This window comes from Lynx canadensis, chromosome X (genome assembly GCF_007474595.2).
Source record: "Lynx canadensis isolate LIC74 chromosome X, mLynCan4.pri.v2, whole genome shotgun sequence".
Lineage (NCBI taxonomy): Eukaryota > Metazoa > Chordata > Mammalia > Carnivora > Felidae > Lynx > Lynx canadensis.
Genome location: NC_044321.2, coordinates 6,581,557 through 6,607,907, shown reverse-complemented (window position 1 = coordinate 6,607,907; position 26,351 = coordinate 6,581,557). Strand labels below are relative to the sequence as shown.

The 26,351-nt window shown below is 48.9% G+C and overlaps 1 protein-coding gene across 1 annotated transcript in view; it reads right to left on the bottom strand.

The window, feature by feature from the left end:
- SHROOM2 (shroom family member 2) overlaps window positions 1-26,351 on the bottom strand; it is a 155,807-nt gene that overhangs the window by 37,610 nt on the left and 91,846 nt on the right. The window contains exons 3-5 of the mRNA XM_030305710.1: window positions 25,263-25,394; window positions 17,749-20,206; window positions 16,147-16,241 (exon numbers count right to left, since the gene is read on the bottom strand). Of these exons, the coding sequence (XP_030161570.1) occupies window positions 16,147-16,241; window positions 17,749-20,206; window positions 25,263-25,394 (2,685 nt within the window). The remainder of the gene's footprint in view (window positions 1-16,146; window positions 16,242-17,748; window positions 20,207-25,262; window positions 25,395-26,351) is intronic.

Sequence of the window (26,351 nt, the reverse complement as noted above, 5' to 3'; positions counted from 1 at the left end):
CCTTCCATGTTACTGCTATATTCGTAAGAGTGACTTTTTCCTTTTATCCACACCTACTATCTTCAGCACTGTGCTGATGCATTAATGTTATATCTAGGAAGCATTTAAATAAGTCTCCGAGGAAGGCTGCTGTAGGCAAGGGACCTGAAGTCATTAACTGGGGTGGCCTGATGCAATGAGAATGAGAATTTAAACCTGTGTCTTCAACCCCAAAGCTTACCTTCTTTCTAGACTTCTCATGTCCACTGATTATTTACCAAGTACATGGTCCTGTTTCTAAGACAAGGCAAAACTGGCCCCAGGCCACACCCTTAACACTCAGCGCACAGGGCACACCCACCCACGTAATACACGTCCAGTAAGATGGTGGCCGATTAGATATTTCACCCCACTCACTGTTCAAAAGGTACGTTCCTAATATTTACAAACTGAGTAACTCAAAATGCATTATACGAATACCATTTTGGGGGCGGCTGGGTGGCTCAGTCAGATAAGTGGCGGACTTCGGCTCAGGTCATGATCTCATGGTTTGTGACCTTGAGCCCCGCGTCGGGCTCTGTGCTGACAGCTCTGAGCCTGGAGCCTGCTTCAGATGCTGTGTCTCCCTCTCTCTCTGCTCCTCCCCCACTCATGCTCTCTCTTTCTCTCTCTCTCAAAAATAAACATTCAAACAAAAAGAAGAGCATTTTAGGGGGCGCTTGACTGGCTCAGTCAGGGGAACACTGTGACTCTTGACCTCAGGATTGTGAGTTTGAGCTCCATGTTGGGGTAGAGATCACTTAAAAATAAAATCTTTTTTTTCAATGTTTTATTTATTTTTGAGAGAGCGTGCATGAGCGGGGGGGGGCAGAGAGAGAGGGGGACAGAGGATCCGCAGCAGGCTCTGCGCTGATAGCAGTGAGTCCCATGCGGGGCTCGAACTCAGGAACTGTGAGATCATGACCTGAGCCAAAGTCGGACACTCAACCGACTGAGCCACCTAGGCACCCCTCAAAAATAAAATCTTAAAAAAACAAGAATAAAAATTTACACAAACACTTCATTTTAGAATGGTTTCAGGGGTACCTGGGTGGCTCAGTCGGTTAAGCAGCCGACTTTGGCTCAGGTCATGATTTCACAGTTTGTGGGTTTGGGCCCCACATCGGGCTCTGTGCTGACAACTGGGAGCCTGGAGCCTGGTTCAGATTCTGTGTCTCCTGTCTCTACCTCTTCCTGGCTCACACTCTGTTTCTCTTTCTCAAAAATAAGCACACATTAAAAAAAATTTAGAATGGTTTTAGACTTACAGAAAAAATATGACAATAAAAGAGTTCCAATACACCCAACACCCAGTGTCCCCTACAATTAACAAGCTACATTAATGTGCTACATTTGTTATAATTGATGAGTCAGTCTGAGGACATTAATATTAACGGCAGCCCACACTCGATTTAGATTTTTTTTTAGTTGTGGTTGCTGTTTTTAAATGTTTATTTACTTTCGAGAGAGAGAGGGAGAGTTCGTGCGTGAGCAGGGGAGAGAGAAGGGCAGAGAAAGAGAGACAGAAAGAACGAGGGAGGGACAAAGGGAGAGGGAGGGGAGGAGAGAGAGAGAGAGAGAGAGAGAGAGAGAGAGAGAGAGAGAGAGAGAATGAATCCCAAGCAGGCTCCACACTGTCAGCAGAGCCCGATATGGGGCTCAAACCCAAGAACCGTGAGATCATGACCTGAGTGGAAGTTGGACTCTTAACCGACTGAGCCACCCAGGCGCCCCCCAATTTTTTTTTACTTAATGTCCTTTTTCTGTTCCAGGACCCTACCCAGAGTACCACATTACATTTAGCTGTGTCTCCCCAGTTTCTCCTAAGGAGAATTCTCAGAATTTCTTCGTTCTTGATGCCCTTAACAATTTTGAGGAATATCGCTCAGGCATTTTATAGAACATCTCCCAACAAGGATCCATCTGATGGTTTTGTCACGATTACGCTGCAGTTATAGGATCTGGGGTAAGATCATGAAGGTAAAGTGCCATTCTCATTACATGACACCGAGGGTCATGCTGTCAACACAACTTATCTCTATGTATCACCTGGCAGGGGCTAGCATATATCCTTCTCTCCCTCCACCTTTCCATCCTGTACTCTCTACACAGCGCATATTTAAGGAGCCGGGAGTTGTGAGCCACCTCCTTGAGGGCAGACAAACTACACAGATTATCTGGAACTTTTCTGCACAGACTTGCCTTTTCTCCCCCCCATTTATTCCATCATTTGTGTATATCAGTATGGACGCAAGAATATTTATTTTATACACTAGGTTATAATCCAACATTATTTTCTTGTTTTAACTATTCCAGCTCTGGTCATAGGAAGCTCTTTAAGACGGCTCCTGTGTCCTTTTGACATGTGCCTACTGTCATTGGGCTTATTTAGTTCAGTGCTTTCTTACTTTTTTGGCACTATAAGACATTCCAGGCTCATTTTGCATATTCCCTGGCCCAGCCCTAAACCCAGCCATTCTCCCAAGGAGCACCGGTTGCTTTGATTCCAGAAGGGTACTGGAGATCAAGATCTGGACGCTAGTTGTGCTTGCGGAATTTTTAAAGAACGCTCTCAATGAATTATTTCCAAAGAGAAAGCACTTTTATAATACTAAGGTTTATAATTTGGGTTTTCATATATCCAAGTCAACTATGTTTACTAGAGCAAGGCATAATTATTACGGTGTCTGGGACACACACTGGGACACTCATTGCTTGTGCTATGTTAACGGTAGCAAGACTTTACGTTATCGATATTGTTGAAATGTCGATACTATCCAAAGCAATCTACACATTCAATGCAATCCCTATCAAAATACCACCAGCATTTTTCACAGAGCTAGAACAAAGAATTCTAAAATTTGTATGCAGCCAGAAAAGATCCTGAATAGCCAAAATAATGATGAAAAAGAAACCCAAAGCTGGAGGCATCACAATTCCAGACTTTAAGCTGTATTACAAAGCTGTAATCATCAAGACAGTATGGTACTGGCACAAAAACAGACACAGAGATCACAGCAACAGAATAGAGAATCCAGAAATGGACCCACAAACGTGTGGCCAACTAATCTTTGACAAAGCAGGGAAGAATATCCAATGGAATAAAGACAGTCTCTTCAGCAAGTGGTGCTGGGAACACTGGACAGTGACATGCAGAAGAATGAACCTGGACCACTTTCTTACAGCATACACAAAAATAAACTCAAAATGGATGAAAGACCTAAATGTAAGACAAGAAACCACCAAAATCCTAGAGACAAAAACAGGCAGCAACTTCTTTAACCTCGGCTGCAGCAACTTTTTACTAGACATGGCTCCAGAAGCAAGGAGAAAAAAAGCAAAAATGAATTACTGGGACTTCATCAAGATAAAAAGCTTCTGCACAGTGAAGGAAACAATCAGCAAAACTAAAAGGCAACCAAAGGAATGGGAGAAGATATTTACAAATAATATATCAGATAAAGGGTTAGCATCCACAATCTAGAAAGAACTTACCAAACTCAACACCCAAAAAACAAATAATCCAGTGAAGAAATGGGCAGAAGACATGAATAGACACTTTTCCAAAGAAGACATCCAGATGGCAAAGAGACATGTGAAAAGATGTTCAACATCATTCATCATCAGGAAAATACAAATCCAAACCACACTGAGATACCACTTCACACCCATCAGAATGACTAAAATTAATAACTCAAGAAACAACAGAAGTTGGCAAGGATGCAGAGAAAGGGGAACCCTTTTGCACTGCTGGTGGGAATGCAAACTGGTGCAGTCACTCTGGAAAACAGGAGGTTCCTCAAAAAATTAAAACCAGATCTACCCTAGGACCCTGTAATTGCACTACTAGGTATTTATCCAAAGGATACAGGAGTGCTGATTCATAGGGGCAACATGTACCCCAATGTGTATAGCAACACTTTCAACAATAGTCAAATTATGGAAAAAGTCCAAACGTCCATCAACTGATGAATGGATGAAGAAGATGTGGTTTATATATATATACACACAATGGAGTATTACTCAACGATCAAGAAGAATGAAACCTTGCCATTTGCAACAACGTGGATGGAACTAGAGGGTCTTATTCTATGTGAATTAAGTCAGAGAAAGACAAATATATGATTTCACTCATATGGGAAATTTAAGAAACACTGCAGATGAACAAAGGGGAAGAGAAGGAAAAATAAGGTAAAAACAGGGAGGGATGCAAACCATACGAGACTCTTAAATACAGAGAACAAACTGAGAGTTGCTGGAGGGGAGGTGGGTGGGGGGACGGGCTAGATGGGTGATGGGCATTAAGGAGGGCACTTTTGGGATGAGCACTGGGTGTCGTATGTAAGAGATGAATCACTGGGTTCTACTCCTGAAACCATTACTACGCTACATGTTAACTAACTTAAACTTAAATAAAAAAGGGGCGCCTGGATGGCTCAGTCGGTTAAGCATCCAACACTGGCTTAGGTCATGATCTCACGGTTCGTGAGTTCGAGCCCCATGTGGGGCTCTGTGCTGACAGCTCAGAGTCTGGAGCCTGCTTCAGATTCTGTGTCTCCCTCTGTCTCTGCCTCTTCCCTGCTCATGCTCTCTCTCTCAAAAATAAACAAACATTAAAAAAAATTTTTTTTAATTACAAAAAAAGACTTTATATTATAAATACTTGTAATAAATTACATACAAGTCCTGGTCTTTAACTGACACAGAACATTTGCGCTTTTGAAGAATTCCACAAATAAAAAGGGAACAGAACAAGATAAGCACCTTAGCACTTACACTCCAGAAGAACTCTTCTCCCTCGCCTCTTGGGAAGTTTTGGTGAAGCCTTGAGCCCTTCCCGAGTTGGTCATTAGGGTCCGAGGACCCTACCCCACACCATCACTGCGAGTCAGAGCATCACAAAGGAGCCCGTGGTTCGAGCATCCCGCGCCGCCCTCTACCCCTACGCTGTGAAGGAGCCCCAGCACACCTACTCGGTGGACCGTTCAAGCTCCAGAAGTTCAACCACCTCCCAGGTGACAAGTACGATGAAGATGACAAGAGAAATGGATCTCATGTGGCAAGAGAATCATAAAAGAAGGCTCTCTGGAATGTGTAAAGAGAGCTCCATTCATGACCTGCATTCCCAATCCTGAAAAGTACACTCACCGACAGCCATCCCTCGGCCAAACCCCAGGGCCGGCGAACCTTTCTGCCACGTTTTTCTGGAGCACAGCCACACACTCCTGTATGTACCTGCCATCGCTGCCTCCACGCTGCAAGACCTGAGCCATCACCACGCGAATAGTCGGATCCCCGAAGTCAAGAAAAGTCACTGTCTGACCCTTTACAAACTTTGTCGACCTCAGAGCTACAGCTGCATTTCTCAGACTTGAGTCATGTCCAGATTCATTTCATTTTTTAATTATTTTCAAGATTCTATTTTTGGGGTGCCAGGGTGGCTCAGTCAGTTAAGCATCCAACTTTGGCTCAGGTCATGATCTCACAGTTAGGGGGTTTGAGCTCCGGGTCAGGCTCTGTACTGACAGCTCAAAGCCCAGAGCCTGCTTCGGAGTCTGTGTGTCCCTCTCTCTCTGTTCCCTCACCTCTGCCCTGTTTGTGCTCTGTCTCTCTCTTAATAAATAAATAAACATTAAAAATTTTTTTAAAAATAAATAAGATTTTAATTAATCTCTACACCACCGTGCGGCTCGAACTCACAAGCCTGAGATCAAGAGTCACATGCTCTACTGACTGAGCCAGCCAGGTTCCCCCAGACTTATTTTATTTTATTTCATTTTTTTTGAACCCTATTACTACTTTTTCATTGAGGCCTTTGTTCAGAGTTGCTCCCCACTGACAACTGAGAGCTGCAGGATGATACTAGGGCAGGCACTTCCCCAGGAGATGTGGGACTCCTCTGAAGGGTCATTTATTTATTTATTTTATATATTTTTTTCAATATATGAAATTTATTGTCAAATTGGTTTCCATACAACACCCAGTGCTCATCCCAAAAGGTGCCCTCCTCAATACCCATCACCCACCCTCCCCTCCCTCCCACCCCCCATCAACCCTCAGTTTGTATTCAGTTTTTAAGAGTCTCTTATGCTTTGGCTCTCTCCCACTCTAACCTCTTTTTTTTTTTTCCCCTTCCCCTCCCCCATGGGTTTCTGTTACCCCCAGACTTATTTTAAATTAACTTATTTTTTGTGGAATCCCAGTGTTCACAGATTTTTAAAAATTGAGTAAAGTCCACATATCATACAATTCACGCCATGGAAGTATACAACTCAGTATTTTTTAGTATGTTCACAGAATTGTACAACTATCTATGCTATCTAATTCCAGAACATCCTCGCCACCCCCAGAAGAAACTCCATACCTACCACAGCAGCCATTCTCGTTGCCCCCCGACCCCAAATTCCCGGCAACACGAATGTACTTTGCGTCTCTATAGATTCTGCCGACATATGCGATCTCACATACGGCTTTATTTTTTACTGTACTGTGAAATATGTCTAAATATAAAACATTTCACTTTCTTTGTTTTCATAGCTCCTAGGCTATAAAACACAAAACAAATTTGCACGTTTTATGAGAGCAAGACCACAAAGCAAATGTTGAATCCGATGGTGGGGGGAGTTTTCTGGGAACAAACTGTTTCTCCCGTGGCCCCACCTGATACCTCAGCACTACTTTCCAGTTCAGCTACCGGTTTTCTGGATGTCACAGAAGGCCTCATTTCGCCCGTCGCTTTTCTTTTGACTGACAGGACAAAGAGCTCTGGGGGCCAGGCACCTTGATGTCTTTTGCCGATCTAGAAGGATAGCTTAATGGATGAATGTGGACAGGTTCTTTCCTCCCAGCCAGGGGGCAGTCATGTGAGTGCCACTGACAATGAGACACTCCCTCACGTACAAGGTGCGGTTACGCACATCACCCGGAATATCCTTTTATGAATTGAAGAATTAGTATGGAAACAATGACAGAAAAGTAAACGCACACGGAGAACATGCTTATTCCCAAGAACATGCTCCAAACGCTGTTTGAGAAAACCTGAAGTAGATCTATTTTTTTCAATAACTTTTTTCGTTTGTTTTTCAATGTTTACTTATTTTTGAGAGAGAGAGAGAGAGAGAGAGTGCGCGCACAAGCAGGGGGCAGGGGGGAGGGAGGCAGAGAGAAAGGGAGACACAGAATCCAAAGCAGGCTCCAGGCTGTGAGCTGTCAGCACAGAGCCCGATGCGGGGCTGGAACCCACGAACCGCGAGATCATGACCTGAGCCGAAGTCGGACGCTCAACCGACTGAGCCACCCAGGCGCCCCTGAAGGAGATCTATTTTTCAGGCAACCATTCTGTTACTACCCGTGCTTGTCTTCCTCCCTCGCCTTCCTTTCCTCTGAATTCTGGTGGGGGTGGCAAGGATTTCTGTATTGGGAGTGGGAGGAAAAAGGGCCACTGGGGTGGGGCTGGGGGCACAGACGTAAAACACGCCCCCGGCTCTGTGTGCTCTTCCGTGAAGTCCTGGGCGATGTATAGTTTTAACACATGCTTAGAAATACTGGGACGCAATCTCAATCGCTTAAGAGAAATAGGTGACTTTTCTTTAATTTCAGGTGTGTGGACTTTCAGCAAATGCAGGGGTTAAGCCGATTGGAGACTGGGTGCGAGAACCTGACAACCGAGCCTGTGGCAAGTGAGTGCCGAGAGCCGAGTCCCCATCTCACCCGCATCTGGCGACAACTGCGTATTGTAAGACGTACTCTTGCCCCACGTGGTGGATCACGTCAAGTTATCTCATAAGTTAAAGAAAGTAAGCCTAGGTCAGGAGTGACTGCTTAGTGGGTAGGTGGTTTTCTTTTGGGGTGACAAAATGTTCTGGGATTAGATAGTGGTGATGGTTGCACAACATCAATGTAGTAAATGTCACTGAATGGCACACATTCAAATGGGAAATTTTATGTTGTCTGGATCTTACCACAAATAAATCTTTACAACCTCATTGAAGGGCGGGAGGGCAAGTAATTTGGAGTAACCTCAGAGACAAAGAACGGCCACTGAGGCCCTCTGGATAGAGACCTACAAGCCTGTGAGTCCTAAGGGGAGGAGGTGGAACTGAGAACCAGACAGCGGGCCAGTCCTCACAGTCATCCTGTGGGGAGCTCAGCGTTGGTGGGCCTGGCATTCCCCAACGGTTTTCTGCACACACAATGATTTCAAAGTTCTAATATAAAAATGCCAACAAAGGAAAAGGAGCAAAGGAGAAACCTGCCATTAGGTTGCCTTATCCTGGCCCCAAATAACGTGCCTGTATTTGGCACGTCTACTGTCCAAAGTTTCTAAAAATGAATGACGCTGAGTGGATGGTGGCCTTGAGGTAGGCAGGTATAGAAGGAACGCATCAACTCAGCCAGGACCCTACTGGGTCATCAGGGAGGACTCTGCTGGCCCTACACCTCGCTCCTCTCTGTGGCAAGGGTGGGGCAGAGTAAAAGAGAGAGAGAGAGAGAGAGAGAGAGAGAGAGAACCCTAAGCAGGCTCCACATTTAGCACAGGGCTTGATCCCATGTCCCTGGGATCATGACTTGAGCCAAGATCAAGAGCGGGACGCTCAACCCCCACTGAGCTACCCAGGAGTCCCAGGGATGTGCATATATTTCTAACCTGAGTTAATCACTCAGGTTTGATTAAGACATTTGGCTTCACCCACTAATGGCAGGAAAGCCAACTTAATATGGATCAAATAGAGTGCCACACTAGGTCCCATTAGAGGAAATAGGAACTGGGGCGCCTGGGTGGCTCAGTCGGTTGGGCAACGGACTTTGGCTCAGGTCATAACCTCACAGTTTGTGGGTTCGAGCCCTGCATCCAGCTCTGTGCTGATAGCTCAGAGCCTGGAGCCTACTTCGGATTCTTCGTCTACCTCTCTCTCTGCCCCCCTGCAACTGTGCTCTCTCTCTCTCTCTAAAATAAATAAACATTAAAAATAAATAAATAAATAAATAAAAATAAGAAATAGGAACTTGGTTCTTGAGTCAAGATGGAAGGCACCTTAACTAGGCAACCAACCAGAAGACTCTACAAAAGTTAACAGGCAGCAAAGATGATCTCCAAAGGAGGAAGAGCAGACTTTGTCAATGCCTTCGTCAAAATGAACAGCGTTAACGTGAGGAGTATTTAAATGTGTATGGCTGAGTGGGTACTTTCCCAGACCATCTCAGCCCTCAGACACAGCCTAGAGAATAGAAGCAGGCCGGGAGAACTGAAAGGAGATGGGTCTTGGTATGCTTAGATGGATTTCCGGACAAAGAAAAAAAAACACTGATGAATACCTTTATGTGCAAATTCAACCAAGGTCAAGCGACAAGGGTCTGAGCTCTGAAGAGAGCGGCCAACTGGCCGGGAGAGACAAGAGGATAAAAGAGCAGGGGGTTTCTGCATCTGGGCGGCTGTGGAGGTCTCTCCATCAGGGAAGGGCACGCAGCGGCCTCGGGGCTGGTTGTAGGATTCACCAGCCAGTTCTGGCGGCCACCAGGGGGCGCGCGCCCAGCACGCAGGCGCAGCTAGAGGCGGGGGGGGGGGGTCTCCCCCCGGAAGAGCACCGGAAGTCATGTGACTCCCAGTTCCGGCTCCTCTCCCTGCCCGGAACTCAGAACTGCGGGCCGTCCGCTTCCCCTCCCCTCTCCTCCCCTAGGCCTCCGCCCCCGCCCCGTAGGCACGCCTCTTCTGTCCTGGCTCTGGGTCTCCCGTCTTTCCTCTCCGGCCCCAAATCCTGTAACCCGCACACGCCGCCCCACCATGTCCCTTTCAAATAACGTGAAGTCACAAGACGAAGCCAGCATGGAAGAAAATCTGCAATCGCTCGCTTGTCCTCACTCTGCGTTCCCTAAAAAGCCATGTGGCTACAAATGCAGGGAGGAACTGGAGTTACAACCCACCAGCACCCCCCCCCCCCGGGGGGGGGGGGGCTCAGGGTTTTTTCTGCCATGCCCTTTCTCCTCTCCAGGACGGAAGGCCGAGGCCAAGTGTGTAAGCACTGCAGGCACGAAGCCCACCGCCCAGGAAGGAAGCTATGCCCAGTGCCAGCTCTGCCAGATGCTGGCTCCACCCTGGAAAACGTCCAAGCTGGAGTGTCCCCTTGTTATCCCAGCGCGGGCTGCATAATTACCCAGCAGAGCAGTCCAAAATGGAAAGCTTCAATTGCCCCTTAGCTAATTGAGGGCCAGGAAAAGCAAAGGTCTTCCCTAAAGCAACAAATGAGGAATAGACTCTGGCTGGCTAATCTCTCTTACTTTGAAATCTATTTGTAAGAAGCTTGTTTAGTAAATGAAAAGTCAGGGGCGCCTGCATGGCTCAGTAAGTTAAGCTGACTCTTGATCTCAGCTCAGCTCATGAGCTCATGGTTCTGAGTTCCAGCCCCATGTTGGGCTCTGTGCTGACTGCACACAGCCTGCCTGGAATTATGTCTCTCCCTCTCTCTGCCCCTCCCCTGCTCGCTCACGTGTGCTCTTTTCTTTCTCTCAAAATAAGTAAACTTAAAAAGAAATATACATGAAAAATCAGTCTTTGCACTAACCAACCTCTGTAAGCCAAGTCACCTCTCAGGGAAAGTGTACAGGAAGGTGCCCCTCAGGTGGGTTTAGCTTGTTTGTGAATTTTATATTCAAGCACATTTTCCCTAAAGAGCTCAACTGCGTACAGATTCAATTTTACAGTTGCTGGGATTCAGAATACCTTCTCCTCCTCCTCCTTCCTCATCTGCCCCAACAAGATACAGGTCTGCAGGTCAGTGCCAGCCCATTGGCACTCGCTCCTAAAGGCGGGGGTGGAAATGGCTGGAAGGCAGCTACGTAGACAGAACCTGCCAGCACCCACAGCCGTGGTGTTCCACCCCTAGATCCCCTTTCATCACCTTTGGTCTCCAGAGCCTCCCAGAACAGAGTACTCATTGAACACTCAAATCGGAGAACAATAATCGCCTACAGCATAGCTTAGCTTTCTTACAAGCTTTAAAATATGATATTGGAGGGGCGCCGGGTGGCTCAGTCAGTTAAGCATCTGACTTTGGCTCAGGTCATGATCTCAAGGTCCGTGGGTTCAAGCCCCGCCTTGGGTTCTGTGCTGACAGCTCAGAGCCCGGAGCCTGCTTCGGTTTCTGTCTCCCTCTCTCCCCCTCCCCTGCTTGTACTCTCTCTGTCTGTCTCAAAAATAAATAAATAAACATTTAAAAAACACGATACTGGAAAACAAGTCCACACTACCAAATTTATTTTGAGACATTTATGTCTTGATTCTCAATGTTATGCCAGGACAGAAAGACAAGTCCATTTCACTTACTATTGTATAAACTAAAATCTTAAATGACATTTAGCATACAGAATGTACCAACACGGAATCCTTATCCACCATAATCAAGGACCGAACCAAGGGCTGTTAGGCTGGTACCTATCCATTCATCTGCCAATCCATCCTATTTATCCACCTACCTATGCATTTATCTACCCACCACCCACCCATGTCTCCGCTCATCCACCTGACAACTGGTCCGGCCATCTGTCAGTCACTGTGCTCCACAGGTCCCCTCCCCAAGCTGAGTATGAACACCCAGTTGCCATTTGCTAAGCAGATGTCCTGAGGCAGGCTTGTGGTATTCCAGGAACAGTCTCATAGTAAGCATCAAGGCCCTGCGGGAGAAACGAGCTTGGCTTGTTCAAGGGATAGGAAGGTGGCAATGAGTCCTGAGCCTGGATGGGAGAGGAGTGACGAAGGGTGCCCCCCCCAAAAAGGACGGGCATAAGGGCCTTCCAGGTCACAGTCAGGAGTTTGCATTTTATTCCAAGTGCAACTAGAACCCATTGAATGGTTTGGGCCTTGGGACAGTTGTAATCTATCTTCCAAAACCAGTGAGGAGGCAGCTGCTGTGGTCCAGGCTGGAGATGACGAAAGCTTGCACGAAGGCGGGAACGTGATCCCAGAGAGCACTGTGTTGCCTGAGGGAGGTGGGCCTTGGCGTGGGCAGCACGGTGACCAGGGGAGCTGTGGCTCAGATCCGAGCCCCGGCAAGGAGGGTACCGAGGGGCCAAAACAGGATTTTGACCTCCACCCCGTTCAGAGGCACTACCAGCCATCCAGGCAAGGAGACCAGCAGGCAGCAAGGGGGTGACTCCATGAGAACTGGGAAAGGTGGGGTGCAAACACACCCACCAAGTGAGCATCAGTTAGCACCTCAGCGGGGAATGCCTCTGTGCTGCCGTTCACTTGGAAGGGCAACTCTTCAAAGTGGGATCAGTGAACCAGAAGGTGCCTGCAGTGGTTACGGGCCACCAAAAAGCCCTCCAGAGAGGTTCTGCCAAATTCCTCTCTCTTCACCAGCCACACTCAAGGATGGCAGCCTCCCTCTTCCTTTTATTTTAAATGCTCCCGTAACGGGGCGCCCGAGTGGCTCAGTCCGTCGAACACCGGACTTTTGATTTCAGCCCTGGTCACGATCTCATGGATGGTGAGTTTGAGCTCCACATCAGGCTCAGCACTGATGGCTCGGAGCCTGCTTGGGATTCTCTCTCTCTTTTTCTGTCTCTGCCCCTCCCCTGGTCTTGCTCTCCCCCACTTCAAAATAAAGAAAGAAAGAAGCAAGTAAATAAATAAAAATTAAAAAAATTTTAAATGCTCCCCTATCAGGTGTGGCCTCAGCCGCTCAATGATGGGGTGACACTTCCTGAGAGGGCCGATGCAGCAGACAGCACTGGTTTAAGGTATAAGGCAGAAACGACATTCCTCCCAGTGTTACGGACTCACTGTATCCCCCTAAAATTTATATGCTTGCGTCCTCACCCCCAGGACCTCAGAATGTGACAATTTGGATGGAGGGTTATTGAAGAGGTCAGTAAGGTAAAATGAAGTCATCAGAGGGGACCCTGATCCAGCCTGGTGCCTTACAAGAGATCACGACACAGACACACGGAGGGAAGACCACGTGAGGACGCGGGGAGGAGGTGGCTGTCTGCAAGTCATGAAAAAAGCCTTGGGGGAAATGAGGCTGACATCTCGAACTTGGACTTCTGGCCTCCAGAAGAGTGAGAAGACAAATTTTTTTTTTTTTTTGTGGATGCTACCCAGTCTCCGGTATTTTGTTACGATAGCCGGAATAAGCTACTGCATCCGACTTACGAGGGACCCCAAGTCAGTGGGGGAGCAGCTTTGCAGGAAGCAGACTTGTGCTGGCCAGAATGATGGGGCTTGGAGAGCTGGTACAAAGCCTCAGAGAACAGAAGCCAGGAGACCGAGGGTCGGGTGTGGGCAGGGGACGCTGCCCACCACAGGGAAAGCTGGTACTAAGTGCACGCGATTGGATTTGCTCTCATGGGAGTGGGCTGATTTCAGATCAAACCCCCCGTCTTCCCCAGGACTCATCCAGAAGTCACCCCATCCTCTTTCCTCCAAGATTCGGAAGCACCACGTAACTTTTCACCAAAATTATACTTTATGTGTCACCTCTTCAGTGGTTAAGTATGGGTGTCTGTCCTTCCCTCCTACACTGTGAGGTCCTTCGGGAGCAGAACCTTTGTCCTATTTATCTTTATATAGAACAGAACCTTGACCCTCACAAAAATGTTCTCTATGTGGTTTGCGTAAACAAGTAACTCTTATCTTGATGCCCTACTCTTGTCTCAACAGAATACAATGAAAACCATTCATTATCCTGCCCCATTATCAGATCAGTAATTTTTTTTTAAGATTTTATTTCTAAGCAATCTCTACGCCCAGTGTGGGGCTCAAACTCACAACCCCGAGATCAAAAGTACCATGCTGTACTGACTGAGCCAGCCAGGCACCCCAGTAATTCATATTTTTTATAGACACACTTATATTGTTTTAAATTCATGCAGGGCACCTGGTGGCTCAGTTGGTTGAGTGTCTGACTTCGGTTCAGGTCATGATGTCACAGTTTGTGAACCCGAGCCCCACGTTGGGCTCTGTGCTGACAGCTCAGAGCCTGGACCCTGCTTCGGATTCTGTGTCTCCCTCTCTCCCTCTGCCCTTTCCCCACTCGTGCTGTTTCTCTGTCTCTCAAAAATAAATAAAACATTTAAAAAATTTATGCAAAACATTAGGTATCTTAAAATCTTTGTATTATAGGATTTTATTTTTGGTGAGCAAAAGACAGTCCTTAACCTGAGTTTTCATTTCTTTTATTCCCAGATTTAATGTTTTAAGTACATTATTTCTTACTGATACTTCGAAAAACAAACATTCTCTGAAAAAAACTGGGAATGGCTTTTCAATGCTCCTATTCTAGAATTTCATTGAGTCCTGCCACTCTTTGAAAGTGCACACAATTCTGAAAATTGCTGGGTCTGTAGCTCAAAAGCAGAAAGCTTCTGGAACTAATTTCTTCAGGGTGGTTACACAGTCCGCTAGAAGACACAGCCATGATAAATGAAGCATATGGTCCCTCCCCCTGTTCCTCTTGACCCTTTCACTATTGATAGTGCCATTTACCACACACACACACACACACACACACACTGTACATTAGAGCTATTCATTAGGACTCTGTTCACCGCAGGGGTGCTAACTCTAACCACCACACAAACTCTCTGCAGGATCAGTGAAATACATACATGGCAGGAGCACAGGGGTGAAACCAGAGCTCGCACATGCAGGGTGCACCGAGCGCTCTCACAACTGCAACACAGCCTAGAAGTGGGCTTGGAAGAAACAGTACAGCTGGTGCTGGGCACGTGACTTACCCAGAATGTATAGTAATAAAGCTGTGATTGTGTTTCTCAGAAACTGCTCGATTTCGTAGGTGTATTATTCAGCGGCCATTCCTTCTTACCCAGGGATTCTTGGTTTTAGCCATGCAGATAATTACACAGACTTCCTACACAAAATACCACTCGTGTCCCCTCAGAGCCACGTAAAGATTGGATACTCTCCTGTGAGGCTAACAGCACTCGAGTTTAAAGCCAAATGAAATAAAACCCCAGTATAGAAGGCTCTCAAAAGCAAACATTTAAATTGGTTATTTCTGCAACAGAACCCTGAATTTTGAGGTTAAGTGTTTAAATTTGAATATCACACCAATCACCAGATATTCTCAAAGCAGTAGAAAGATCTGTATTCAGTGACCCAATTGTGTAGTTTTATTTCCACTGTTCTATCAACCCTCTTTTTTTTTTTTAAATGTTTTATTTTTGAGAGAGTGTGCATGGGGGAGGGGCAGAGAGAGAGGGGCAGAGGATCTGAAGCGAGCTCTGAGCTGACAGCAGCAAGCCTGATGTGGGGTTGAACTCACGAACCGTGAGATCCTGACCTGAGCTAAAGGTGGACGCTCAACCGACTGAGCCACCCAGGCGCCCCTATCAGCCCTCTTAAAATAAGCTGATACCACAGGTCCTACAGTATTCTACGCTTCCGTCTCCCTCCCTCCTCGTGCATATCAAGGGCGAGATGACACTATTGATTCATTTACTTAATCAGTCTAAATTCTATCCTCACTACAGTTAAACAGCTACACTGGCCACATTTGAGAACTATGGCACACAACGTGCTAATAACACTGCTACCATCCACCAGTCTTTCAGATCCTCTTGAGGAGCCGACGGACTTGATTTCTATTTTCGAGCTCGAAATAAGCCCAATTTAGAAAGGCTGGCTCCATTCCTTTCTGACAATCTTCCCAGGCAACTCCAATTTGGAGACCACGCCCCGGCAGCCCAGCTGTGTACTAGATCATTAAAGCATCCTTTCAACGAGCATTCTGGATAAAGCATTTCATTCAAGCACATTACACTGGATTTCTCATTCTGTGAACATAAAGAACCGTACTGTACAGAAAACACAGCAGCCATTTTAAGAACCAAAAAAAAAAAAAAAAAAGAAGCCACGATGGCATCAGAAGACATCTTCGCCCTTGAGACGCTTCTGCTGGAGGCGGCGCAGGGCTACAGGCTCTGCTCAAACGGCACCACGTCTGCAGCGGGGACGCTGAGGTGCTGGAAACTGCATCCAGTTAGCAGCCATGCTGGGTTTGGCAGAAAAACCACCAGAGGCCCAATCACGTGAACCAAGCATTCACCCACCATCGAGAAGGCCACCTCCAAGATGTCCTCTTAGCAACCCCAAACCCAGAATTCACCCACCTCGGATTAGGGCGTCCCTCCTCGGCCCGGACGGCGGCAGAAAGTTGCCTGTGCTCACCAGCGTCCCCCACTTGCTGTGGTTCGATGGCAGCTTCCTGCCAAGAGCAGCACAGTGAAACTCCGAATCGTCAAGCTGCCTTCCTCAAGACATCTATTATTACGAACCCCCTCATTGTGGGTTTGCCCCGCAAGCCTGTGCCGCGGAGGCGAGGACGCAGCCTGCCGCCTTGTAATGACACTCAGCCACAGGGCTCACAAGCTCCGCTCTCCAAACTGTTGTTTTTTAGTGTTTATTTATTTTTGAGAGAGAGAGAGAGCGAGCTGGGGAGGGGCTGAGAGAGAGGGAGACAGGATCTGAAGCAGGCTCTGCACGGACAGCACACAGCCTGACACAGGGCTTGAACCCATGGACCGTGAGATGGTGACCTGAGCCGAAATCAAGAGACAGACGCTTGGGGCACCTGGGTGGCTCAGTCGGTTAAGCGTCTGACATTGCCCCAAGTCATGGTCTCACCGTCCTTGAGTTCGAGCCCCGTGTCAGACTGTGCTGACAGCTCGGAGCCTGGAGCCGGCTTCAGATTCTGTGTCTCTCTCTCTCTCCCCTCCCCTGCTTGCACTCTGTCTCTCAAAAATGAATAAACATTAAAAAAAAAAAATGCGCTCAACCGACTAAGGCAACTAGGCACCCCCTGAATATTGTGTATTGAACCTACTACTGGTTCGTTTTAAAAAAAATTTTTTTTAATGTTTATTTATATTTTGAGAGAGAGAGAGAAAGAGATGACACTGGAATTTTTCTCTAAGTTTTCTAGAAAGCTTAAAGTCAACTTTCAGCATTAGGACTCTTACCTTATAGAAGCGCCTGGGTGGCTCAGTCAGTTAAAGCGTCTGACTCTTGGTTTCGGCTCGGGTCACGATCTCACAGTTTGTGAGTCTGTGCCCCGCACTGGGCTCTGTGCTGACAGCATGGAGTCTGCTTGGGATTCTCCCCCCGCCCCTCCCCTGCTCACTCAGTCGCTCTCCCTCTCAAAATAAACTTAAAAAAATTTTTAATAAAAAAAATAAAAAGAATTCTCACCTTATAAAAAGTGCAACAGTTTAATGCATTGCATGTTTAATTACATTTGTTCTGGAGGAATCTAACCATATTTGAAAAAAAATACTACAAGGAACAAATATTAAAAATTTTAAAGGCCTCAGCATTTGAAGAGTGGCTATCGTGTATCATACACTGTCTTCACCCCTTTTCATTTCAGAGGAGAACTGACCATTTTCTAGGGTTCCCCCCAAATTCTTTACATGGTGTTAAGGTTGGGGCAAGCTAATTATGAGGAAAGACAGCCGAAGCAAGTGACGATGGGGAGGCCGGGGACTCAAGACAGGCACACGGATACGGAGTTAAATTGTCATGGATGTACCTGTTTAGTCCCCAGGTACCTTTCACACAAGTTGACACGAGAAGAGCCGGTGCACACAAACGATGCCCAAACGGCGGGACACAAGCGACACTGACATTGGGCCATCGTATTTTCAGGGCATCCTATATGTGCCTTAAGACAGCAGCCCAGGGCAGCTCTTCCTTGGTTGGGGCACAAACCTTACCTGTTTGTAGGGGTCTGTGGATGGTGAGGAACGGGACCTTCCATGAACGTACTGTGGCCTCTCGTGTTGATCCAGACCTGCGTCCAAGATGTCATCCGCTGAGTGATACCGCCCAGAACTCCTGGCTTCTAGAGCGTTTCTCTGTTCCCTCCAAGAGGCTTGATACTCAGCAAAGGTTCCAAGTCTCTGAGGCGGTTCTGGTTTTCCCATGTTCGCCGTTTTTCCATGACTGCTGGGGTTCTCTCCAAGGGAGGTCGTGTAGGCCCTGTTCTGGAACCAAGGCTCTGCACCCTCGTACCCGTGGCCCGCTGTCCGCGGCCTCTCCAGCTTCTCCTTCGGGAATCCACAGAGCGCTTGCCTCTGCCCAGGTCTCTGGTGAATGGGTCTGCTGCTTTCCTCAAAAAACTTGCACCTGTCGGCGAATGTGCCCACGGTGTCCTCGGACACACCCGGGTGCCGGTGGGGGCGATCGGGCCCTGCGAGCCCCACCTCGTTCATTTTCTCAGGTTCGGAGTACGATTTCAGCTTCTGTTGCACCGTGAACCGTTTCCGGCCCCCAATGCGGGGAACGTGCGGCAGGCCCCCTCCAGACGGGGACGGCTTGGGCAGGCCCCCCTCCCAGAAGTGGGGGGCGGCATCCAGGTGTGTGCTGTGCTCCTCAGCCCGCGGCTCTGCTGACCCCGCGGGACGATCGGCTAGGCTGGGCTCCAAGTCACGGCGCTTAAAGGACGTGGCCCTCAGGACCCGGGCTTGGGCCTCCTTCAGGTGGTCTTTATAGGTGCCCCGGAAGGAACCTTCTGGGGAGGCGCCGGGGACGCCTCCCGGCTCCGCCTGCCAGCCGCCGGCCTCCCGAGCCGCCTCGTCGGCCCCAGCCAGCGCCACCGTGCTTCTGCTCTTCTGCAGGTTGGCTCGGCGCATCTGGACCTCGTTCCTCAGGGTGGTGGCGAAGCGGTCGCTTCTCCGGGTGGCTCTGCCCACCTGGCCATCGAACGGGGGCGGCCTTTCGGCACCAGCTCCTGGGCCGTCGTCGGGCGGGTGCGCCCCCTCCCGGGCCAGCGAGTGCAGCATAGGCGTCTTCCGAGGGGAGATCTTGCCGCTTTCTCCCGTGGCCCACAGGAAGCCGTCGGCGGCTTCCTTCCCCGCGGCTCCTGTCCCGTGGGCGGCTGTCTGTGGCTCCTCGCTTCCCACGGGGTGGCCCTTGGCTGCCTGGTCACTCTCACGGGTGTCCGGGGCCTCCTCCTCGTGCTGGATGTGACCCCAGGGCCCGTGGCCCATCGGGTGCTCAGTGGGGAGTTCGTGGGCTTCTGCGGCCCTGTCAGACTGCCAATATTCCTCGTGGGGCTGTCCCGCCTGGGCGCTTGCCTGCGGGCACTGTCTGCTGGTCACACAGTAGTAGCGGCTCTGCCCACCGCTGTCGCCCTTCTGCTCAGTGGCACCGGGCCACCTGAGCCGAGTGGGGCCGTCGTCCTGGACACGGTGGGCAGAAGGCTCCTGGCGGCCGCCAGGGACGGCCACACAGTGCTGCTCCCTCAGCGACGAGGCGGCCCTGGGGCCGTCGTGACAGAACGGACTCTCGTCACTGTACTGGCGCGGGTGCTGGCAGCCACAGGAGGCCTGCGGGAAACGCACGTCCGTGCTGGACAGGGAGGCCTGAAGCCGGCCGGGGGCCCCCGGGAGGCCGCCCGGCCTGTGGTCAGGGGTCGGCACCCCACCGTCCAGGGGGACGTGGGGCACAGGGCCCGAGCTCCCGACTCTCTTCCCATTGTCGGGCCGTGCCGGCCTCCACTGCTGACTGGCAGGCTCTGGTCTCCAGTCACTGCGGGGCTGGGCCCGGGGCGGGCCTGGAAAGTGCTGCACACTGGCGGTGTCTGAGAGCGGAGGGCCCTGGGCCTTCTCGTGGCTCTTGGTGGCAGCGAAGCTGTCACTGCGGAGAGGGGGAGGCGGTGGAGGAGGGGAGGAAGGTGCTTTTCTCTTATCGGGGACATACCAGACCGGTCCCAAATTTGATTTCCCAGGGGTGGCCAGCTTGGTCTCAGGACTGTCCTCTGGCCTGGGGCTTCTGCTGCCGTCACGGGGGACCCGGGGTGGGAAGTACCCGAGCCTGTCCTCCAGGCCCTGGGGGTCACTGGCAGGCTGGCCCTGCCGGCCGCCCGGCCTGGAGGCCTCCCCCAGGCCCACGTTGTAGAGGATGTTCTCCGCAGAGGACGCATCAGCCTTGGGCAAGGTGTGGTCGGGCGTGCTGGAGCTGGTGGAGAATGAGCCGTAAGCTGAGTCCCGCTTGCTCGGGCCGCCCAGGTGGTCGATGCTGCCATTGGACCTGGCGGCGGAGAGGCGTCCGGAGGGGTAGGGCTGGGAAGGGTGGTCCAGGCTGTCGACGCTCCCCAGGGAACTAAAGTGGTCAGAGGTACGCTGCAGATTCGTGTGCTCCCACGTGCCAGACAGGTCATGGGAGGAAGAACTAGGAGGAAAGAACCAGAGAGAAGAGTTTGCTTTTGAAGCGAGCAACAGTAAAGGGGACAAATGAGGAGAGCAGGACCAAGAACACAGCTGGCCCCACACAGAAACGTCCAGATGCCGGGGCGCCTGGGTGGCTCAGTGGGTTAAGCGTTCAACTTCGGCTCGGGTCATGATCTCATGGCTCGTGAGTTTGAGCTGCGCGTCGGGCTCTGTGCTGACAGCTCAGAGCCTGGATGGAGCCTGCTTCGGATTCTATGTCTCCCTCTCTCTCTGTCCCTCCTCTGCTCGCATTCTGCCTGTCTGTCTGTCTCTCTTTCTCTCAAAAATAAATTAACATTAAAGACATTTTTTAAAAAAGATTATTCTGTGACCCGTGAAAATGACAGGAAATTCACATCGCAACACTCACAGATATGCTGTGATCGGAACACAATTATGGCCATTTGTTTACACACTGTTTGTGAATGCTTCTGAGCTACAATGGCAGAGCTGGGTACCTGCAACTGACAGAGACCCATGAAGCCTAAAATATTTCCTACCTGCCCCCTCAAAGAACAAGACTGTGAACCCCGGGGTTTAGCGTATAAAAGGATTCTTGTTATGGATTACTAAAACCGAAGAAGCAATCAAATGACAGTAATTTTCTTTTTTCTTTTTAAAATTTTTTTAGGTTTATTTATTTATTTTGAGAGAGAGAGAGAGACAGAGCAGGGGAGGGGCAGAGAGAGAGGGAGAGAGGGAGAATCCCAAACAGGCTCTGAGCTGTCAGCGCAGAGCCCGATGTGGGGCTCGAACTCACGAACAGTGAGACCAGGACGAGTTGGATGCTTAACCGAGTGAGCTGCCCCAGTGCCCCAAATAACGATAATTTTCAAATTAAAAGGGGAAATCCAGAGATAACGTTACTTTTCCACACCCAAATATTAAAGTACCAAGAGCTCCTCTTAACTCTCAGTTAATGGAATATTTGATAAAGGACCCAAGCCACAGGCTTTCTTAGCAAAACAAACACTGTCGTGCTCAGGGGACTCGTTAACTTGACAGAGTTCACTGGAGCTGTACCTGAGTGCCAAAAATACTGGTTCTGAAGCAGAATGGGGCCTAAGACAGGGAAATACAAAATCAGGTTTGTTGCTACAAGCTGGGAGATATGTTTGTTAAGGAATCAGTTATTCTATGAGGTAGTGACAGTGTATATAGGAGGCTAATGGCTCTCGATGGTAAAACTACTTATCCAAGCATGTTAAAAACGCTTCCGTGGGGAGCCTGGGTGACTCAGTCAGTTGAGCATCCCACTCTTGATTTTGGCTCAGATTATGATCTTACAGTTTCTGGTTTCAAGCCCCGGGTGGGGCTCTGAGCTGGCAGTGTGGAGCCCGCTTGGGATTCTCTGTCTCCCTAGCTCTCTACCCATTGCCCTACTCTCTCTCTCTCTCTCTCTCTCTCTCTCTCTCTCAAAAATAAACATTTAAAAAAAGAAAAACTGGTTTCATTAAAGTTCAACAAAGCTGGAACATTCAGGCTTCAAGGTAAGAAACCAAAAAACAAGAAAAACTACCACAACCCTGGCGACTTAAGGTTTGTGGAGAATCAGGATGAAAGGGAAAACTGTGTGATTAGGGCAAGGACACAGGAGACCGAACTGGCTAAATCACTCTTAAAACAAACACAAGGGTTGGGATGAGCACTGGGTGTTGTATGGAAACCAATTTGACAATAAACTTCATATATTGAAAAAAAATAAATAAAAAAAAAATAAAATTGCAACCCACTCTCCAAAAAAAACAAAAACAAAAACAAAAACAAAATACAAGGGGCCTGGGTGGCTCAGTGGGTTAAGCGTCCGACTCTTGATGTTGGCTCAGGTCATGGTCTCAGGGTTTGTGAGTTGGAGCCACAAGTCAGGCTCTGGGCTGACAGCACAGAGCCTCCCTGGGATTCTGTCTCTCCTTCTGTCTCTGCCCCTCCCCTGTTCTTGTGTGCTCACTCGCTCGCTCTCTCTCTCTCTCTCTCTCAAAATAAACAAACATTTAGAAAAGCACATCACTGACCATTTATAAAACAAACAAATGAACAAGAGAACCAACGAAAACACACAACAAGGGCTCCATCTACAAGCTCTGAGGATACGGCAGGTACCGGGGACAGTGACATTGTCCTGAAGGCAGGGGACCGTTGGCTTGTATACCCTTTCCTAAAAGGACAGAGCAGTGCCCTTCTCAGACAGAACTGGAGGCGGTTCTCCTGCACCCTCCCCTCAGTGCCCTGGAGGTGATTTCTCTGTAACATTTGAGGTCTGCGCAGCTATAAATAGTGCCCAGCACCGTTCCCACACGCATGTGGGCAGCAAACATGATTCTTTCATCAACAAACCACCAAATGGGCTTAATGGAAATCGTATTACTTTACGTCACTTTGATAATGAAAATAAAAGGCCCACTTTTCACTTAACTTTTACTACTCAGTTGAGAATCTGTGGTTTTTCAAAAATACCCTGGACTCCAAATACCATCATCTCCTGTCACTTTCAACAGGTCAATGCATTGAGATGTATTGCCTTCACAGGAGTACTTCAGAAGTTTGTAGCAGACCGGTGTTTACTAACGATCAAAAACTGATTTTGAGATGGTTACGTTAGCTCTACACACACAGGCACAAATGCCCTTCCATAACAGATACGCACGCACACTCACATACACAAACACATACATTCAAGCACACACGCGCATGCATGTACTTACATACATGTGCACACGCCACACTTACAGATACACCTGTACATATACATACATATACACGCTCATACATGGGCTTGCACATACCCAAAGCCACCCTGCTTAAAAAATATTAAGTTTACTTATTTAGTTTGGGGTGGGGGGAGAGAGGGTGAGAGGGAGACAGAGACAATCCCAAGCAGGCTCTGCACTGTCAGTGAGAAGCCCGAAGCTGGGCTTGAAGCATGAGATCGTGACCTTAGCCGAAGTCGGACGCTTAACCCACTGAGGCAGCCAGGCGCCTCCCCCCTCTCTAAAAAAATTTTTTAAGTTTATTTATTTATTTTGAGAGAGGGAGACAGAGCCATCATCCTTTTATTTATTTTTTTTTTTTCAACGTTTATTTATTTTTGGGACAGAGAGAGACAGAGCATGAACGGGGGAGGGGCAGAGAGAGAGGGAGACACAGAATCGGAAACAGGCTCCAGGCTCTGAGCCATCAGCCCAGAGCCCGACGCGGGGCTCGAACTCACGGACCGCGAGATCGTGACCTGGCTGAAGTCGGACGCTTAACCGACTGCGCCACCCAGGCGCCCCAACCATCATCCTTTTAATATGAGACTTGTGAGGACGCTGGCCACTCACTCAAGGTGGCCAGGAGAGGCCTCCTCCAGCCAACACCCCTGGGGTGTGGCCACACACCTGCCTGATACATTAGCCCTTCTGACCCTGCAATGTGGACTCCAGGTAGCCCAGAACTCCCCTTCCATCCACTGACCTACAACTCCCAGCATCTGGGTCTCCTGCTCAGTGGGAAAGCACCCCTGGGCCCCCGACGCTGGATGGCACCCTGGCATGTGGGTTGTGAAGCCCTGATTTCCTCTATAAGGAGAGCCCTGGGGGCTGGGGAGAGGATGTTGATGCTTAAGAGAACGGCCTGGGAGCCTCGCTGCAATACACTTGCCGAACCCTTAGGCAGATCCTGTCTTCTTTTTCTTAAGTTTTTTTAATGTTTATTTATTTTTGAGAGACAGAGAAAGACAGAGTGTGAGGGGGAGGGGCAGCGAGAGAGGGAGACACAGAATCCCAAGCAGGCTCCAGGCTCTGAGCTGTCAGCACAGAGCCTGACGAGGGGCTCAAACTCACGGACCGTGAGATTATGACCTGAGCCCAAGTCAGAGGCTCAACCAACTGAGCCACCCAGGCGCCCCACTTCTGCCTTCTAATGTGCATGTAAAACTCTCAGAAGAAGGGTGGTTGCTGTAGGCACATGGGTGGACGGACAGCCCTCCCACTTAGCTCAGGACCACCGACCTGGCTGGCCCAAAGGGATTCAGCCCAAAAAGGTAAGTCCCCAAGCTCCTGATTTATTAAACAACATAAATGAGAAAGCACACTTGTTCATCCTTGCTCTTGGTGTTTTAGTTTTTGTTTTCTTTTTTTTTTAATGTTTATTATTATTTTTTGTTTGAGAGAGACACACACACACACACACACACACACACACACACACACACACAGAGACAGAGACACAAAGTGTGGGCAGGGGCGGGGGAAGAGAGAGAGGGAGACACAGAATCCAAAGCAGGTTCCAGGCTCTGAGCTGTCAGCATACAGCCTGACATGGGGTTTGCGAACCACGAGATCATGACCTGAGCCGAAGTCAGAGGCTTAACCAACTGGGCCACCCAGGTGCCCCTAGTTTTTGTTTTCAAGGCTTGGACACCTACCTACCCAGTGAAGAATTTGGACATTTCTACTGGTAATGGTGTGTCAGCAGCTTTTCCTCATCAGAAAAAAAGCCTCTGACTGTTGATTTCGGCTCAGGTCATGATTGTACCGTTTGTGAGTTAGAGACCTGCATGGGGCTCTGCGCTGACAGTGCAGAACCTGCTTGGGATTCTCTCTCTCTTCCTCTCTCTCTGCTCCTCCACCACTGGCATGGTGTCTCTCTCTCTCTCTCAAAATAAAAAAATTAAAAAAAAAAGAGGGGTGCCTGGGTGGCTCAGTTGGTTAAGCATAGGACTTTGACTCAGGTCATGATCTCGCCGTTCATGAGTTCAAGCCCCAAATCGGGTTCTATGCTGACTGCTCAGAGTCTGGAGCCTCCTTCAGATTCTGTGTCTCCCTCTCTCTCTGCCCCTCCTCTGCTCGCTCTTTGTCTCTCTGTCTCAAAGATAGATAAATGTTAAAAAAAAAAAAAAAAGAAAAGAAAAGAAAAGGAAAGAAAAGAAAAGAAAATCACGCTGAAGTCAAGAAAGGTGCTGTGGTGGCAGGGCTGGGAAGTCATGGATGTTGGTGGAATGTCGAATACCGTCCATCCCAGTGGGAAACAGTGCCTACCTGGGGTGGTGACGGCCATGCCAGGAAGGACAGGAGCTGGCAGAGGGGAACAGAGATGCTGATGTGTCAGGGTGGCTATCAGAGAACTTGGTGGCATGCCAGGAGTGAGGCCTCCAGCTCAGCTCATTCTTCCTGAAAAAAACAAAAAAAACCAAAAAAACAGAACGCAGACAACTCAGGAATTGCAAATAAAGGACAACCCTGTGCCAAGACAGGAGCGAGACACGGAAATATGTTACAGCTACTCCCGTGTGACTGATAGCATTGCTTCTGGGGCTTTCCACGGTATCTGGATATGAAAAATTGTTAACTTTTATTAATGCAGAACCCATCCTAAGGCAGAGTGAGAGTCATGAGTTCCAAAATGTGAACTAAGCCTTATTCATCAATTTTTGCTCTAAACAGGTAAATAAATCTTGTCCTCGCCTCAGCCATCAGTAGGACCCCGGAAGGACTCTTCTGTCTTTCCTGTTTCAGCATAGCTATGCACACAGCCGTCAGCCTCCTTGAGGAGGGGAGATGCACTAGAGAGAAGTGCAGGGGGTCCCCAGCTCAGCCGGGTCACACACAGTTTAGACCACTTCCTTTTTTTTAAAGTTTATTTATTTATTTTGAGAGAGAGACAGAGAGCAGGGGAGGGGCAGAGAGAGAGAGAGAGAATCCTGAGCAGGTTCTGCACTGTGAGCACAAAGCCCATTGCAGGGCTCGAACTCCTGCACCGTGAGATCACGACCTGAGCCAAAATCAAGAGTCAGATGCTTAACCGACTGACCCCCAGGCATCCCTGGATGACTTCTATTTACTCACTTCACTAAGTAAACGCAGACATCTTGACATTAGCTGAGACTAGCAGGGGCGCATTCATTCCTCTGAGCCTCTCAGAGTGTCTGTGAAGTCAGCTAAGGGTCCCCATCGTGTGAATTCATGATGCCCTAGAACGACGGCTCTAGTCCGTTCAGCCAGGACTTGTGAACACAGTATGCAGCGTCTTCCTGGGCTCCTGCGCCCCTGTCCGCACCCTCCCATCGGTGGCTTATTCTTTTCTTGGCTACACCGCCTGGGAACGATAAGGGAGGTTCAGTCGCAAAT